Source organism: Tachypleus tridentatus, unplaced genomic scaffold, assembly GCF_004210375.1.
Source record: "Tachypleus tridentatus isolate NWPU-2018 unplaced genomic scaffold, ASM421037v1 Hic_cluster_2, whole genome shotgun sequence".
Classification (NCBI taxonomy): Eukaryota; Metazoa; Arthropoda; class Merostomata; order Xiphosura; family Limulidae; genus Tachypleus; species Tachypleus tridentatus.
In genome coordinates, this window is record NW_027467782.1 from 51,560,041 (window position 1) to 51,580,015 (window position 19,975).

The 19,975-nt window shown below is 30.4% G+C and overlaps 1 protein-coding gene across 2 annotated transcripts in view; it reads right to left on the reverse strand.

Annotated features, from left to right (window-relative positions):
- Positions 1–4,375: 4,375 nt before the first annotated feature.
- LOC143242782 (glutamate-gated chloride channel-like) overlaps positions 4,376–19,975 on the reverse strand; it is a 41,350-nt gene continuing 25,750 nt past the window's right edge. For both annotated transcript variants that reach the window (XM_076486267.1, XM_076486269.1), the window contains exons 5-9: positions 17,491–17,714; positions 10,701–10,783; positions 9,026–9,160; positions 8,300–8,718; positions 4,376–5,445 (exon numbers count right to left, since the gene is read on the reverse strand). In XM_076486267.1, coding sequence (XP_076342382.1) covers positions 5,218–5,445; positions 8,300–8,718; positions 9,026–9,160; positions 10,701–10,783; positions 17,491–17,714 — 1,089 coding nt within the window. In that variant the 3' untranslated portion in view covers positions 4,376–5,217. The remainder of the gene's footprint in view (positions 5,446–8,299; positions 8,719–9,025; positions 9,161–10,700; positions 10,784–17,490; positions 17,715–19,975) is intronic.

Sequence of the window (19,975 nt, forward strand, 5' to 3'; positions counted from 1 at the left end):
GATGTTTGTAGTTTAAGGTGAGTAAAGTAGTTGCCTCTACTTAAAAAGGGGATACTAGATGTGTTGATGTTTGTAGTTTAAGGTGAGTAGAAGTAGTTGCCTCTACTTGAAAAGGGGATACTAGATGTGTTGATGTTTGTAGTTTAAGGTGAGTAGAAGTAGTTGCCTCTACTTGAAAAGGGGATACTAGATGTGTTGATGTTTGTAGTTTAAGGTGAGTAGAAGTAGTTGCCTCTACTTGAAAAAGGGGATACTAGATGTGTTGATGTTTGTAGTTTAAGGTGAGTAGAAGTAGTTGCCTCTACTTGAAAAGGGGATACTAGATGTGTTGATGTTTGTAGTTTAAGGTGAGTAGAAGTAGTTGCCTCTACTTGAATAGGTGATACTAGGTGTGTTGATGTTTGTAGTTTAAGGTAAGTAGAAGTAGTTGCCTCTACTTGAAAAGGTGAAGTAGGTGTGTTGATGTTTGTAGTTTAAGGTGAGTAGAAGTAGTTACCTCTACTTGAAAAGGTGATACTAGATGTGTTGATGTTTGTAGTTTAAGGTGAGTAGAAGTAGTTGCCTCTACTTGAAAAGGTGATACTAGATGTGTTGATAATTGTAGTTTAAGGTGAGTAGAAGTAGTTGCCTCTGGTTAAAAGGTGACACTAGATGTGTTGATGTTTGTAGTTTAAGGTGAGTAGAAGTAGTTGCCTTTACTTTAAAAGGTGAGAGTAGGTGTGTTGATGTTTGTAGTTTAAGGTGAGTAGAAGTAGTTACCTCTAGTTAAAAGGTGATACTAGATGTGTTGATGTTTGTAGTTTAAGGTGAGTAGAGGTTGTTGCCTTTACTTTAAAAGGTGAAAGCAGGTGTGTTGATGTTTGTAGTTTAAGGTGAGAGTAGAAGTAGTTACCTCTGGTTAAAAGGTGATACTAGATGTGTTGATGTTTGTAGTTTAAGGTGAGTAGAAGTAGTTGCCTCTACTTGAAAAGGTGAGAGTAGGTGTTTTGATGTTTGTAGTTTAAGGTGAGTAGAAATAGTTGCCTCTGGTTAAAAGGTGATACTAGATGTGTTGATGTTTGTAGTTTAAGGTGAGTAGAAGTAGTTGCCTCTGGTTAAAAAGTGATACTAGATGTGTTGATGTTTGTAGTTTAAGGTGAGTAGAAGTAGTTGCCTCTGGTTAAAAAGGTGAGAGTAGTTGTGTTGATGTTTGTAGTTTAAGGTGAGTAGAAGTAGTTGCTTCTGGTTAAAAGGTGAGATTAGGTTTATTGATGTTTGGAATTTAAGGTTACTAGAAATAGTTGCCTCTATTTGAAAAGGTGAGAGTAGGTGTGTTGATGTTTGTAGTTTAAGGTGAGCAGAAATAGTTCCCTCTACTTTAAAGGTGAGAGTAGATGTGTTGATGTTTGTAGTTTAAGGTGAGTAGAAGTAGTTACCTCTGGTTAAAAGGGATACTAGATGTGTTGATGTTTGTAGTTTAAGGTGAGTAGAAGTAGTTGCCTCTACTTGAAAAGGTGATACTAGATGTGTTGATGTTTGTAGTTTAAGGTGAGTAGAAGTAGTTGCCTCTGGTTAAAAGGTGATACTAGATGTGTTGATGTTTGTAGTTTAAGGTAAGTAGAAGTAGTTGCCTCTACTTGAAAATGTGATACTAGATGTGTTGATGTTTGTAGTTTAAGGTGAGTAGAAGTAGTTGCTCTGGTTAAAAGGTGAGATTAGGTTTATTGATATTTGGAATTTAAGGTGACTAGAAATAGTTGCCTCTACTTGAAAAGGTGAGAGTAGGTGTGTTGATGTTTGTAGTTTAAGATGAGTAGAAATAGTTGCCTCTACTTCAAAAGGTGAGAGTAGATGTGTTGATGTTTGTAGTTTAAGGTGAGTAGAAGTAGTTGCCTCTGGTTAAAAAGGTGAGAGTAGTTGTGTTGATGTTTGTAGTTTAAGGTGAGTAGAAGTAGTTGCTTCTGGTTAAAAGGTGAGATTAGGTTTATTGATGTTTGGAATTTAAGGTTACTAGAAATAGTTGCCTCTATTTGAAAAGGTGAGAGTAGGTGTGTTGATGTTTGTAGTTTAAGGTGAGCAGAAATAGTTGCCTCTACTTCAAAAGGTGAGAGTAGATGTGTTGATGTTTGTAGTTTAAGGTGAGTAGAAGTAGTTGCCTCTGGTTAAAAAGGGGATACTAGATGTGTTGATGTTTGTAGTTTAAGGTGAGTAGAAGTAGTTGCCTCTACTTGAAAAGGTGATACTAGATGTGTTGATGTTTGTAGTTTAAGGTGAGTAGAAGTAGTTGCCTCTGGTTAAAAGGTGATACTAGATGTGTTGATGTTTGTAGTTTAAGGTAAGTAGAAGTAGTTGCCTCTACTTGAAAAGGTGATACTAGATGTGTTGATGTTTGTAGTTTAAGGTGAGTAGAAGTAGTTGCTCTGGTTAAAAGGTGAGATTAGGTTTATTGATATTTGGAATTTAAGGTGACTAGAAATAGTTGCCTCTACTTGAAAAGGTGAGAGTAGGTGTGTTGATGTTTGTAGTTTAAGATGAGTAGAAATAGTTGCCTCTACTTCAAAAGGTGAGAGTAGATGTGTTGATGCTTGTAGTTTAAGGTGAGTAGAAGTAGTTGCCTCTGGTTAAAAAGGTGAGAGTAGTTGTGTTGATGTTTGTAGTTTAAGGTGAGTAGAAGTAGTTGCTTCTGGTTAAAAGGTGAGATTAGGTTTATTGATGTTTGGAATTTAAGGTTACTAGAAATAGTTGCCTCTATTTGAAAAGGTGAGAGTAGGTGTGTTGATGTTTGTAGTTTAAGGTGAGCAGAAATAGTTGCCTCTACTTCAAAAGGTGAGAGTAGATGTGTTGATGTTTGTAGTTTAAGGTGAGTAGAAGTAGTTGCCTCTACTTGAAAAGGGGATACTAGATGTGTTGATGTTTGTAGTTTAAGGTGAGTAGAAGTAGTTGCCTCTACTTGAAAAGGTGAGAGTAGGTGTTTTGATGTTTGTGGTTTAAGGTGAGTAGAAGTAGTTGCCTCTGGTTAAAAGGTGATACTAGATGTGTTGATGTTTGTAGTTTAAGGTGAGTAGAAGTAGTTGCCTCTGGTTAAAAGGTGATACTAGATGTGTTGATGTTTGTAGTTTAAGGTGAGTAGAAGTAGTTGCCTCTACTTGAAAAGGTGATACTAGATGTGTTGATGTTTGTAGTTTAAGGTGAGTAGAAGTAGTTGCTCTGGTTAAAAGGTGAGATTAGGTTTATTGATATTTGGAATTTAAGGTGACTAGAAATAGTTGCCTCTACTTGAAAAGGTGAGAGTAGGTGTGTTGATGTTTGTAGTTTAAGATGAGTAGAAATAGTTGCCTCTACTTCAAAAGGTGAGAGTAGATGTGTTGATGTTTGTAGTTTAAGGTGAGTAGAAGTAGTTGCCTCTGGTTAAAAAGGTGAGAGTAGTTGTGTTGATGTTTGTAGTTTAAGGTGAGTAGAAGTAGTTGCTTCTGGTTAAAAGGTGAGATTAGGTTTATTGATGTTTGGAATTTAAGGTTACTAGAAATAGTTGCCTCTATTTGAAAAGGTGAGAGTAGGTGTGTTGATGTTTGTAGTTTAAGGTGAGCAGAAATAGTTGCCTCTACTTCAAAAGGTGAGAGTTGATGTGTTGATGTTTGTAGTTTAAGGTGAGTAGAAGTAGTTGCCTCTGGTTAAAAAGGGGATACTAGATGTGTTGATGTTTGTAGTTTAAGGTGAGTAGAAGTAGTTGCCTCTACTTAAAAAGGTGATACTAGATGTGTTGATATTTGTAGTTTAAGGTGAGTGGAAGTAGTTGCCTCTGGTTAAAAGGTGAGATTAGGTTTATTGATGTTTGGAATTTAAGGTGACTAGAAATAGTTGCCTCTACTTGAAAAGGTGAGACTAGGTGAGTTGATGTTTGGAATTTAAGGTGACTAGAAATAGTTGCCTCTACTTGAAAAGGTGAGACTAGGTGTGTTGATGTTTGGAGTTTATCTTTTGTATAACTAGTTGCTTCTGGTTTCATAGTTTATGTTCCAGACGTATCCAGACATCTTGAGTATATGTATGTATATAATGACTTGCGAGTGTACACGAACTATAAAAGTTTAAATAATCTGTCATCTTTAGAACTGAATAGCTAGAATATTTAGGATTCTAACTTTAGAATATTCCAAGCAGCACGTGTCGAATAACTTTAGAATTTGTTTAGCAGTACGAGTAGGATAACTTTAGATTAGACCAAACAATTTTAGTTGTGAAAAAACAAAATCGTTGACAACCTGATTTATTTCGAATTCACAAAGATGATTTTATCTTCCACAAGATCATGTGTGTATACTATGAACTGGTAAAGAAATCCCGTTCATAACTTGAACGGAAGATTTTCAAGTGACATCAACTAGATAATCGAAGCTAGTAACTTAGACTACTGAGCAAGAAATTCGTTCTTCTATAACCACACCATACATTGAAAACACTAAATACTTTGGTTGATAAATACGTCTGTTGTATGGCTATAGGCTGCAATAGTTAAATATTGCTAAAACAGTTTATAAATGGTTCGTATCCTGTGTCGACTCAAAATAAAAACAATGTACAAGTTAAGAAATATCCATCCATTACGATGTATATGTTAAATTACCTAAAACTCTTTGGAATGTCTGCTACTAAACAGCCGAGCAAAGAGACACATTTTTATAATTCTCGTTACGTTCTCGTGCCTTGAAGTATATTTATTACATTTCTTTATATGACAAAGGATTGGTGAACCAGTACACTGGATTGTAGAGTACAAAAATAAACGGAAGTACAAGACGGGACGGGACGTCAACCTTGTTTTTTACATTTCTTCATGACGTAGATGGTAGGTGGACCAGTACACCATATTATAGAGTACAAACACAAATAGAAGTAAGATCCGGGACATGACGTCAGCCATATTTGTTACATTTCTTCATGGCGTAAACGATAGGTACACCAGTACACTAGATTATAGAGTACAAACATAAACGGAAGTAAGATCCGGGAGTTGACGTCACCTATGTTTGTTACATTTCTTCATGAGGTAAACGATAGGTACACCAGTACACTAGATTATAGAGTACAAACATAAACGGAAGTAAGATCCGGGAGTTGACGTCACCTATGTTTGTTACATTTCTTCATGACGTAAAGGGTAGGTGGACCAGTACACTAGATTATAGAGTACAAACATAAACGGAAGTAAGATCCGGGAGTTGACGTTAGCTATGTTTGTTACATTTCTTCATGACGTAGAAGATAGGTGGACCAGTACACTAGATTAAAGAGAGCGAACATCAATGGAAACAAGATCCGAGACATGACGTCAATTCGCTTTGACCGAGTTGGGAATTTGTTGAGCCAATCCTTGATGGGGTTGATGGTTTTCGACGGCTGCATGTGAACCTCGCACTGACGCAGTTTTTCATTTAGAACACCGCCACTATGATGTACAAGAGGCTTCTGAAAAGTTAATTATTAAATAAAACAGAAGAAACTTGGAAAATCTTATTCAAAATATGAAGAAAAGTAATTAACAAAAGACGAAGTTTGTTAAAGAAAACCGAAGCCCAAACAAAGAAATTATAAATAAATAAGTAACTATACTGTAAGAGATAATAATTATATTGTATAACATTATTATATAATCGTGTAATACATGATCGAAGTTTACTATAGTTAAATACTAATATTATATATCGCTATGAACAATAATCAAAGTTTACTGTAATTAAATAATCATATTATATTAGAGATTATATTAAAGACAATAGTAATATTAGTTAGATATAATACTTATATTATATTAGAGATAATAATCATATTAATTAGATATAATAATTATATTGTATTAGAGATACTAATCATATTATATTAGAGATACTACTTATATTACATTAGAGATAATAATCATATTATATTAGAGATAATAATCATATTAATTACAGATAATAATCATATTATATTAGAGATAATAATTATATTGTATTAGAGATACTAATCATATTATATTAGAGATAATAATTATATTATATTAGAAAAAATAATCATATTACATTAGAGATACTAATCATATTGTATTAGATATACTAATCATATTATATTAGAGATAATAATTATATTGTATTAGAGATACTAATCATATTATATTAGAGATAATAATTATATTATATTGGATATATTAATTATATTTTATTAGAGATAATAATCATATTATATTAGAAATAGTAATCATATTATATTAGAGATAATAATTATATTATACTAGAAATAACAATAATATCAATTAGAGATAATAATCATATTATATTAGAAATATTTATCACATTATATTGGAGATAATAAATATATTAATTAGAGATAATAATAATATTAATTAGAGATAATAGTTATATTAATTAGAGATAATAATCATATTATGTTTGAGATAATAATAATTTTAATGAAAGATAATAAGCATATTATATTATAAATTATAATTATATTATATTAGAGATAATAATCACTTTATATTATATATAATAATATTAATTAGAGATAATAATTATATTGTATTAGAGATACTAATCATATTATATTAGAGATAATAATTATATTATATTGGATATATTAATTATATTTTATTAGAGATAATAATCATATTAATTAGAGAATTAATAATCATATTATATTAGAAATAGTAATCATATTATATTAGAGATAATAATTATATTATACTAGAAATAACAATAATATCAATTAGAGATAATAATAATTTTAATAAGAGAAAATAATCATATTATATTAGAGATAATAATAATTTTAATAAGAGATAATAATTATATTATATTAGAAATAATAATCATATTATGTTAGAGATAATAATAATTTTAATGAGAGATAATAATTATATTATATTAGAAATAATAATCATATTATTTTAGAGATAATAATAATTTTAATGAGAGATAATAATTATATTATATTAGAAATAATAATCATATTATGTTTGAGATAATAATAATTTTAATGAAAGATAATAATCATATTATATTATAAATTATAATTATATTATATTAGAGATAATAATCACTTTATATTAGATATAATAATATTAATTAGAGATAATAATTATATTAATTAGATATAATAATTATATTAATTAGGGATAATAGTTATATTATATTAGAGATAATAATAATATTATATTAGAGATAATATTTAAACAAATAAAACATTACGAAGAAGAAGAACAGAAAATAGAACCGGCACTGTACTCGTAATCTGAGGGTCGCGAGCTAGAATCCCTGTCACACCAAATATACTCGCCCATTCAGCCGTGGGGGCGTTATAACGTGACGGTAATTCCCACTATTCGTTGGTAAAAAGAGTAGTATAAGAGTTGACGGTAGGTGGTGGTGACTAGCTGCCTTCCCACTAGTCTTACACTGCTAAATTAGGGACGGCTAGCGCAGATAGCTCTCGAGTAGCTTTGCGCAAAATTCAAAATTTTAGAACAGAAAATAAATTTAAAATAGTATAATAATTAAAAGAGTTGTGAGAAATAATAACTAAATAATTTAAAAAGAACACGAAATCTAATAACACAGGTCTTTCAATTTAAACATCATAAAAGTTGTTTTAGTTTTAATAACAGATTTTCCAGGATTCAGCTTCGCATATTTCGAAAATAATATTACTTTTACCTCTCACGTAAGGATTTTTTACAAATCGGGAAGAAATAAAAGCTCTTATTTAAGACAAATTATTATTTCGTTTCCCACAATGAGAATTTGTTATTATAATGTTTAGGTTTTAGAAGTCTCTCATGTCACGATTGGTCTAGACAAATGTATATCTAGTGGTTGTCGACATTTAAATCTAAAGAACAAAAATGATTCACTTATATTAAAGCATATATGGCGTTTTGTGAGAAATCTGTACATGATGGAGAAAAATGGATATTAATTTCTGATTCAGCCTACAGAAATTACTGTGTAACATGTAAATAGTGTGTTTAGTTATAGTAGCAACACATAAGGATATCTGTTGTGTTCTCCTAGGGGAACTGAATCTCTAATTTTAACATTGTAAATATAAAGACTTACTGTTTTCCTAGAGTAAAATTTCAAGAGAATAAAACTACCGCAATGCTGTGTAATTAATTTTAAAACATGCATTCAGTGACCAAATACTTGAAGCAAGAAACTTAACGATCGATTAACAGGACAACTTGATAGGAGAACATACAACTAAACAGCGGGCAAAACATGAAATCTTTAAACTTGACATATAATAAAAACACTGAAAACGTTAAGTTTAGATACTTAGACCTGACCATGGCGAAAGTAGTGGCGCCATCTTCCACATGATCGGGGTCTATTCCCATAGAACGTTCAACGTCCCACTTGCGCTGAGATTTGGGGGCTTGGCGAAGCTGACTCCTGGAAGCGTAGTTCACAAGGGCGAACTCCAGAAGGGCACCAAATACAAAGGTGAGACATACACCTGTCCACACGTCAATAGCTTTTGTGTAGGAGACAGGTGGAAGTGACGCGTTGATACCCGAAGTTTGTGTCGCCATAGTGAGAAGAGTGGTTACTCCAAGTGAAACACGGGCTGGGATTGCATTTTGGTCTAACCAGAAGGAGACCCAGGATACAATGACCAGCATACAACCAGGAATATATATTTGAATCAGGTAATAGCTAAACTGTCGTTTGAAAACCAAGTCCACTTTTAAACAACTGTATTCACCTGTCAAATCAAACCAAAACAGGAAGTATTGAACATTATTGACGTCATAGTTACTGCTTTTATATTTATTTTATTTTAATAAAGTGAATGAATGAATGAACATGTACCGGGAACGTCAGTAAATATGTACCGGTTGTTGGAACGTCAGTAAAATAATTAGTATATACAATATTACAGAACTGGGTCTGAACTTTAAAAGCTTTACAATGTTTACAGAAAAACGTGTTATAGTTCGTACCTGGATTAAACTTACTGGTACAAGTTTTGTAGCATGTAGTTGTGTTAGTTTAATTGTTACAACACGAACCTGTGTTAGTTTTACTGGTACAGTAATTAGTCAGGTATTTTTCCAGAGTAAACCGAGGAAGATGAATATTTTTCGAGACCTGGACTGGATCTCCTTCTTTCCACTCAAATGTGAGATCTTCTGTGGTGTAGCCATCTAATGGAAATAACCCAAACATGTAGAATTAATACACAAGGAACGACTTGAGAACTTATGAATATAATTATACAAAATACACCAAGAATGACTCGAGAATTTATTAAAACATTTAACGTGGAAATAATTTACCTGAGTAAAACATTAAAAGTAGTTTAACTGACGAAATTATTAGAACACTAACGTAGAAATAATTTATCTAAATAAAATATTAAAAGTGGTTTATCTGACGAAATTATTAGAACACTTAACGTAGAAGTAATTTATTTAAAATGTTAGAATACTTAAAGTATATTATTCAGTGAAAATACTAAGGCACTTAATTTAAAACATTTTATCTAACAAAATATTAGAATACTTAGAATAGAAATGTTTTATACAGATAAATATTGAGTTACCCCATGTGAAACACCATTATCTAGCGATAAATTTTAAACACTTATAAGTAGTTTATCTGACGAAAAATGTAAAATATTTGTAGTAAAATAGGTTTACTTAGTGAAAACGTTAATATAAAACAACTCTAACTAAAGAAATGGATTAAAATGTATTTTACGTGGTGAAACGGGTGAAAGATATTAAAATATATAATACAGAACTGAAATATCTTTCAAATAGATATTTTGAATTTCTAAGAAAATTTACCTGATTACTTTTATCATAAGGATACTACAGCAAATATAAATAATAAAATATATTATAGTATGTAAAAATATTAGGGTATATTATAGTAAATATAAATAATAAAATCTATTATAGTATGTAAAAATATTAGGATATATTACAGCAAATATAAATAATAAAATATATTATAGTATGTAAATATATTAGGATATATTATAGTAAATATAAATAATAAAATATATTATAGTATGTAAAAATATTAGGATATATTACAGCAAATATAAATAACAAAATATATTATAGTATGTAAAAATATTAGGATATATTATAGTAAATATAAATAATAAAATATATTATAGTATGTAAAAATATTAGGATATATTACAGCAAATATAAATAATAAGATATATTATTGGATATATTGCAGTATATATAAATAATAGGATATATTACAGTAAATATAAACAACAGGATATATTGTAGTAAATGTAAATAATAGGATATGTTGTAGTAAATATAAAAAATAGGATATATTGCACTAAATATAAATAATAGGATATATTATATTACATATAAATAATATAATATATTACAGTGAATATAAATAATAGAATATATTACAGTACATATAAATAATATTATACATTATAGTAAATATAAATAATGGGATATAGATATAATTTGATTCATAATTATCTTTACAAAGTTTAAACTTTATTCGCTTCATTTCACTCATCCATATATATCTAGAAAAGAATTGTTCGTAACACAAGTTGTTAGAGAATACATGCACCAAGTATATGAGTAAAAAGTAATATAACCTTTATAATTAAGTGTATACAGAATGTTAGTTTTAAATAATTAACTCTATTAACAATAGTCATTATAGTGTAATATGTGAAAAACGAAAACTCACAGCTGGCCATGATTATAGAACAGGTCTGTTTATCCAGTGGGTAGTATTTAAGATCCATAGGACAGGCCAATACCAGAGATATCCTGTTTGTAAATCATGCGATTAAAACACTTTCAATGAACATTATATCTGTAAAACACATTAACAAGAAACTGAAGAGGAAACATTTTATCTGTAAAACACATCAAAAAGAAACTGAAAAAGAAACATTATATCTGTAAAACAAATTAACAAGAAACTGAAAAAGAAACATTATATCTGTAAAACACATTAACAAGAAACTGAAAAAAAAACATTATATCTGTAAAACACATTAACAAGAAACTGAAAAAGAAACATTATATCTGCAAAACACATTAACAAGAAACTGAAAAGAAACATTATATCTGTAAAACACATTAACAAGAAACTGAAAAGAAACATTATATCTGTAAAACACATTAACAAGAAACTGAAAAGAAACATTATATCTGTAAAACACATTAACAAGAAACTGAAAAGAAACATTATATCTGTAAAACACATTAACAAGAAACTGAAAAAGAAACATTATATCTGTAAAACACATTAACAAGAAACTGAAAAAGAAACATTATATCTGTAAAACACATTAACAAGAAACTGAAAAAGAAACATTATATATGTAAAGCACATTAACAAGAAACTGAAAAAGAAACATTATATCTGTAAAACACATTAACAAGAAACTGAAAAAGAAACATTATATCTGTAAAACACATTAACAAGAAACTGAAAAAGAAACATTATATATGTAAAACACATTAACAAGAAACTGAAAAAGAAACATTATATCTGTAAAACACATCAAAAAGAAACTGAAAAAGAAACATTATATCTGTAAAACACATTAACAAGAAACTGAAAAAGAAACATTATATCTGTAAAACGCATAAAAAAGAAACTGAAAAAGAAACATTATATATGTAAAACACATCAAAAAAAATTGAAAAAGAAACATTATATCTGTAAAACACATAAAAAAGAAACTGAAAAAGAAACATTATAAGTGCAATGTGACTTCTTCACTTACTTGTTGGTGTGTTTTACAAATATGGTGTTATTTTTTATTGCTTCTATAACGTCTCTGCTTTCAGAGCTTATATAACTCTGTTTATGTTATTTTTCATTTCTTCTATAAGTCCTGTTTGTGTTGTTATTTTTGACAGGTTATACATTATTAGTTTAGTATTTTGACCATGTGTTGATTCGTAGTTTATGTTTGATTTAATTGTGATGTGTACATAGTTGTTTTTCGGTACTATCTTTCATCTATGTTCAGTTATTTACTGCTGGCCAAAATCTTAAGGACAATGTACATAAAGAAAAAATATGCATTTTGCGTTGTTAGACTCAACCACTTATTTGAGTAGAGCTTCGAAAGATGAAAATAAGAAAAGGGAAAATGAAAATAAATTTTTTTAACATTTAATAGAGAAAATGTGAACACTATGAAATTAGCCTAAATACTAGTTGGTCGAAAGTTTAAGACCGTACTGAAAGGAAGTGTTAATCGGTAAATACGTAAAAAAATTTAGTCATTTGTGTTCAAGCATTAGCGTTGTCAACATCTCCCACTGACATCTCCTGTGTTACATCGGGTGAAAACACAGCAAAGGCTGAAAAGTTGACAGAGTTTGAACGTGTCAGAATTGTCAAGCTGCAAAAGCAAGGTCTCTCTCAACATGCCATTGCTGGTGAGGTTGGGCGTAGTAAAATGCTGTTGCAAATTTCTTAAAAGACCATGATGGATACAGAACGAGAATTTCAAGTAGTCGACCTAAGAAAATTTCGCCGGCGTTGAGCAGGAGGATTTGATGTGTTGTCTGGCAAGACACCAGCCGATCGTCGAACCAGATTAAGGCCCTTACGGACGCAGGATGGAGCTCAAGAACAATAAGACGGTATCTACGAGAGAAAGGCTTTATAAACCGTAAACGTTTTCAAAGACCACGCCTCCTTCCACACCACGAAACAGCTCGGTTAAACTTTGCTGAAACCGTAAACGTTTTCAAAGACCACGCCTCTTTCCACACCACGAAACAGCTCGGTTAAACTTTGCTGAGAAGCACCAAACATGGAACGCAGAAAAGTGAAAGAATGTTTTCTTCTCCGATGAGAAAAGATTTAATCTGCAAAGTCCAGATGGCTTCCAACGTTACTGGCACGATAAGGATATCCCACCGGAGACATTTTCTACACGACACAGTGAAGGAGGTTCCATCATGATCTGGGGTGCTTTCTCCTTCCATGGAACAATGGAGCTTTAGGTTATACAGAGACGTCAAAGAGCAGCTGGCTACATTGGCATGTTGGAGAGCATCCTTATTGACTGAAGCCCCTCGCTTGAGTAGAAATAACTGGATATTTCAGCAGGACAACGCTGCAATCCACAATGCCCGCAGGAGAAAGGACTGTTTCATGACGAATAACGTGATTCTTTTGGACCATCCAGCGTGTTCGCCCGAATTGAACTCCATTGAAAATGTTTGGGGGTGGATGGGAGGGAAGTCTATAGAAATAGACGTCAATTACAAACAGTGCATGATCTTTGTAAAACCATCTTCACCACTTGGAATAACATTCCAGCCAGCCGTATGCAAACGCTTATATTGACCATGCCAAAGCGAATGTTTGAAGTTATTCGCAATGACGGCCGTGCAACTCACTATTGAGACCTCTTGTTGGGCATTTCCTACCCAGTTTAGAACTCCTTTTTGGTATAGTCTTAAACATTTGATCAGCTAGTATTTAGGCTAATTTCATAGTGATCACATTTTCCCTATTAAATGTTAAAAAAGTTTTTATTTTTATTTTCTCTTTTTTTATTTTCATCTTTCGAAGATCTACTCAAATATGTGGTTGAGTCTAACAACACAAAATGCATGTTTTCTTTATGTTCACAGGCCTTAAGATTTTGGCCAGCAGTGTATCTCATGTCATAAGTGTTTTACACGGCATTGTAATAGTTGTTAAAAAAGTTTTTATTTTTATTTTCTCTTTTTTTATTTTCATCTTTCGAAGATCTACTCAAATATGTGGTTGAGTCTAACAACACAAAATGCATGTTTTCTTTATGTTCACAGGCCTTAAGATTTTGGCCAGCAGTGTATCTCATGTCATAAGTGTTTTACACGGCATTGTAATAGTTGTGTTATAACTTATGTATAAGCTGTATTATAATAGTTGCTGTATAACTTATGTATAAGCTGTATTATAATAGTTGCTGTATAACTTATGTATAAGCTGTATTATAATAGTTGCTGTATAACTTATGTATAAGCTGTATTATAATAGTTGCTGTATAACTTATGTATAAGCTGTATTATAATAGTTGCTGTATAACTTATGTATAAGCTGTATTATAATAGTTGCTGTATAACTTATGTATAAGCTGTATTATAATAGTTGTGTTATAACTTATGTATAAGCTGTATTATAATAGTTGCTGTATAACTTATGTATAAGCTGTATTATAATAGTTGTGTTATAACTTATGTATAAGCTGTATTATAATAGTTGTGTTATAACTTATGTATAAGCTGTATTATAATAGTTGTGTTATAACTTATGCATAAGCTGTATTATAATAGTTGTGTTTTAACTTATGTATAAGCTGTATTATAATAGTTGTGTTATAACTTATGTATAAGCTGTATTATAATAGTTGTGTTATAACTTATGTATAAGCTGTATTAAAATAGTTGTGTTATAACTTATGTATAAGCTGTATTATAATAGTTGCTGTATAACTTATGTATAAGCTGTTTTATAATAGTTGTGTTATAACTTATGTATAAGCTGTATTATAATAGTTGTGTTATAACTTATGTATAAGCTATATTATGATAGTTGTGTTATAACTGATGTACAAGCTGTATTATAATAGTTGTGTTATAACTTAGGTATAAGCTGTATTATAATAGTTGCTGTATAACTTATGTATAAGCTGTATTATAATAGTTGTGTTATAACTTATGTATAAGCTGTATTATAATAGTTGTGTTATAACTTATGTATAAGCTGTATTATAATAGTTGTGTTATAACTTATGTATAAGCTGTATTATAATAGTTGCTGTATAACTTTTGTATAAGCTGTATTATAATAGTTGCTGTATAACTTATGTTTCAGCTATATTATAATAGTTGTGTTATAACTTATGTATAAGCTGTATTATAATAGTTGTGTTATAACTTATGTGTAAGCTTTATTATAATAGTTGTGTTATAACTTATGTATAAGCTGTATTATAATAGTTGTGTTATAATTTATGTATAAGCTGTATTATAATAGTTGTGTTATAACTTATGTATAAGCTGTATTATAATAGTTGTGTTATAACTTATGTATAAGCTGTATTATAATAGTTGTGTTATAACTTGTGTATAAGCTGTATTATAATAGTTGTGTTATAACTTATGTGTAAGCTTTATTATAATAGTTGTGTTATAACTTATGTATAAGCTGTATTATAATAGTTGCTGTTTAACTTATGTATAAGCTGTATTATAATAGTTGCTGTATAACTTATGTCTTAGCTGTATTATAATAGTTGTGTTATAACTTATGTATAAGCTGTATTATAATAGTTGTGTTATAACTTATGTATAAGCTGTATTATAATAGTTGTGTTATAACCTATGTATAAGCTGTATTATAATAGTTGTGTTATAACTTATGTATAAGCTGTATTATAATAGTTGTGTTATAACTTATGTGTAAGCTTTATTATAATAGTTGTGTTATAACTTATGTATAAGCTGTATTATAATAGTTGCTGTTTAACTTATGTATAAGCTGTATTATAATAGTTGTATTATAACTTATGTATAAGCTGTATTATAATAGTTGTGTTATAACTTATGTATAAGCTGTATTATAATAGTTGCGGTATAATTGATGTGTACGCTGTGTTGTGGTAGTTGTGTTATAACCGCTATATTACGCTGTGTTGTGGTAGTTGTGTTATAACCGCTATATACGTATATTGTAATAGTTGTGTTATAACTTATGTATTAGCTGTATTATAATGGTTGTTTTATAACTTATGTATAAGCTGTATTATAATAGTTGTGTTATAACTTATGTATAAACTGTATTATAATAGTTGTGTTATAACTTATGTATAAGCTGTATTATAATAGTTGTGTTATAACTTATGTATAAGCTGTATTATAATAGTTGTGTTATAACTTATGTATAAGCTGTATTATAATAGTTGTGTTATAATTTATGTATAAACTGTATTATAATAGTTGTGTTATAACTTATGTATAAACTGTTTTATAATAGTTGTGTTATAACTTATGTATAAGCTGTATTATAATAGTTGTGTTATAACTTATGTATAAGCTGTATTATAATAGTTGTGTTATAACTTATGTATTAGCTGTATTATAATAGTTGCTGTATAACTTATGTATAAGCTGTATTATAATAGTTGTGTTATAACTTATGTATAAACTGTATTATAATAGTTGTGTTATAACTTATGTATAAGCTTTATTATAATAGTTGTGTTATAACTTATGTATAAGCTGTATTATAATAGTTGTGTTATAACTTATGTATTAGCTGTATTATAATAGTTGCTGTATAACTTATGTATAAGCTGTATTATAAAAGTTGTGTTATAACTTATGTATAAACTGTATTATAATAGTTGTGTTATAACTTATGTATAAGCTGTATTATAATAGTTGTGTTATAACTTATGTATAAGCTGTATTATAATAGTTGCTGTATAACTTATGTATAAGCTGTATTATAATAGTTGTGTTATAACTTATGTATAAGCTGTATTATAATAGTTGTGTTATAACTTATGTATAAGCTGTATTATAATAATTGCGGTATAACTGATGTGTACGCTGTGTTGTGGTAGTTGTGTTATAACCGCTATATTACGCTGTGTTGTATTAGCTTTGCGTAACATCTGCGTGCATTACGTATTGTGTAAACGTCACTAAATGTTTGAAGACAAATATTTTAAATACGATTAGATTTGTCCATGTGGATTATTTTCACAGTCTTTATTCGACGCTTGTCGCTCCATGATACAATACTGAACAAATCTCATGGAGCCATTACAAGATATTAACACTCAGGTTGACCATGGAGATTAAATAGTCCTTGGGTTTGGTACTTTTACAACACAACACCACCTTAAGAATACTCCTACAAAATGAATTATAAACTCATTGTTTTCTAGTCGTTACTATGAAAAAATGTTAATTTTAAACATTTCCCACGGTTAAGCATTATATTTGTGGTCTTATAATGTTAAAAATAATGGGCACAGCACATGTAGCCCATTTTGTTTAGCTAACAACGAACACATTTTTGAAACACTAATTGTGTCATTGAGATCTAAATCAGCTGTAGAGCTTACGTCACAAAGAATTAAACCAAAATATACATCGTCAAAGAACATGTTTGAATTTTACTTTTATACGTTTTGTAAGATATATTTGTTATCTTGTACTGCCGAGTTAAAACAGATTTTAACAAAATGGAATTGGCGTGGTTGTTGTAGAAAAAGCTGTCTGCTCTCTGTTAATCGCAGGTAATGAATATCGAATTTTATCCTTGTAAGACTAGGTGGCTGACCGAAAGCGAATGAAGTTCGGAACATTTTACAAAAGTTAATTAGAAGAAATAATTTTACTATGTGTAGTTGTTAGATTTGATTGACACCAGAGGACTCACCTTATGCTGTAGAAAACCGTTCCATAAGGATAAAAGATTTGATTGACACCAGAGGACTCACCTAATGCTGTAGAGGACCTTTCCATTAGGATAAATCCGGAGTAAAACGTTAGGCATGATGATTTTATGGAAGTGGCCTTCTTTCTCGTTGGCGAAAAACAAATCCGGTTTCCAGATTTTATCGGGATCCGTCAATGTCAAATAGGTCATTTGACCTTTCATGTCGTCGAACATCAACCTTTCGTCCCTCCAACTTTCGCGAAATGTCATCTGGACACTGTATTCCTGCAAATATATGTTCAGACCTATAACACCAGAATGTATAACACCAGAATCTATTTCACCTCACTGTTTGATATTAATTAACAAACAAATGTCATCTGTACACTGTATTCCTGTGTAGACGTGTAACACCATAACTTAAATAATTTTATCATTCAGTGTGGTATTCCATGGAAAAAAATATGTGTTGGATTGAGTACCGATTTTGCTCGCTCGATGGCAGGTTCCCATCAAGAAGTCTTCCAGAGGATCCAAGCAGTGTGAATGGTAGCATTCATAGAGAAATGTGAAGATGTCCTTACTGTTGAATTAATGTGTGCAAGGAAGTGATAAGTTCATACACTATATATAATCCAGTTCGTTTAATTCTAGAATCTTTACTGTTTGTGTATATAATCCAGTTCGTTTAATTCTAGAATCTTTACTGTTTGTGTACATAATCCAGTTCGTTTAATTCTAGAATCTTTACTGTTTGTGTACATAATCCAGTTCGTTTAATTCTAGAATCTTTACTGTTTGTGTATATAATCCAGTTCGTTTAATTCTAGAATCTTTACTGTTTGTGTATATAATCCAGTTCGTTTAATTCTAGAATCTTTACTGTTTGTGTATATAATCCAGTTCGTTTAATTCTAGAATCTTTACTGTTTGTGTATATAATCCAGTTCGTTTAATTCTAGAATCTTTACTGTTTGTGCACATAATCCAGTTCGTTTAATTCTAGAATCTTTACTGTTTGTGTACATAATCCAGTTCGTTTAATTCTAGAATCTTTACTGTTTGTGTATATAATCCAGTTCGTTTAATTCTAGAATCTTTACTGTTTGTGTATATAATCCAGTTCGTTTAATTCTAGAATCTTTACTGTTTGTGTATATAATCCAGTTCGTTTAATTCTAGAATCTTTACTGTTTGTGTACATAATCCAGTTCGTTTATTTCTAGAATCTTTACTGTTGTGTAAATAATTAGTTAGTGAACACGAGCATCTCCTGTTACACCGTGAAGATTGGTGGTTATTAAAAATAAATGTCTTAAAAAGGCTCGTCGATATGAAGGATGAAGTTAGCTTGTCTCTGGTACAATATCCCTTTTCAGTAAAGGATTTAATATTTGTATTTAGAGATAGGTTTCATAATTTACATTGGTTAATTAATGTGACCTGTTTGTGTGACATTTGTAGTTTCTTAAATGCGTTAAATCACAATTTGTGAGGTGCTAACATAAATATTTTTATAATCCAGGAAAAGATACAAGCAGCAATGGGTACATCGAGTTGAGAAGAGAACTTACAAGTGTTTCTCTACTGGGTACATCGAGTTGAGAAGAGAACTTACAAGTGTTTCTCTACTGGGTACATCGAGTTGAGAAGAGAACGTACAAGTGTTTCTCTACTGGGTACATCGAGTTGAGAAGAGAACGTACAAGTGTTTCTCTACTGGGTACATCGAGTTGAGAAGATAACTTACAAGTGTTTCTCTACTGGGTACATCGAGTTGAGAAGAGAACTTACAAGTGTTTCTCTACTGGGTACATCGAGTTGAGAAGATAACTTACAAGTGTTTTTCTACTGGGTACATCGAGTTGAGAAGATAACTTACAAGTGTTTTTCTACTGGGTACATCGAGTTGAGAAGATAACTTACAAGTGTTTTTCTACTGGGTACATTGAGTTGAGAAGATAACTTACAAGTGTTTTTCTACTGGGTACATCGAGTTGAGAAGATAACTTACAAGTGTTTCTCTACTGGGTACATCGAGTTGAGAAGAGAACTTACAAGTGTTTCTCTACTGGGTACATCGAGTTGAGAAGAGAACTTACAAGTGTTTCTCTTCTTCAACAGAATTACCAAACCAAGATGAAGAAGGTAATATTCCAAATGAGATTTCCTCATCAATCAAAGAACATTTTTTGTGGCAAAAATCATTCTTGAAGGAATATTTTTCTTCAATTGACAGCAGTAAAACGTGGATCAGGAACCTTTTTACTGTTAAAAGGAAGGATTATAACAAATGAAAACCGCTCGAGTCAAGTCTAGCTGATTAAGTTTTGGCTTAGCTGTCGTGCTGAGTATCTAAATTTATGAGAAAAAACCAGTGAGATTTCTTATTCCATTTGTCATGACTTATAAATACGAACCAGGCTTCTCAAAGTTGCTTTTCTTTAAAACAAGTATAGGAACAGATGTCGAGCCTGATTTGAGGATCAAACTGACTTCTTTTCCTTCTGATTTGAAGTTGCTGTGTGATGAAAATCAGAATTATT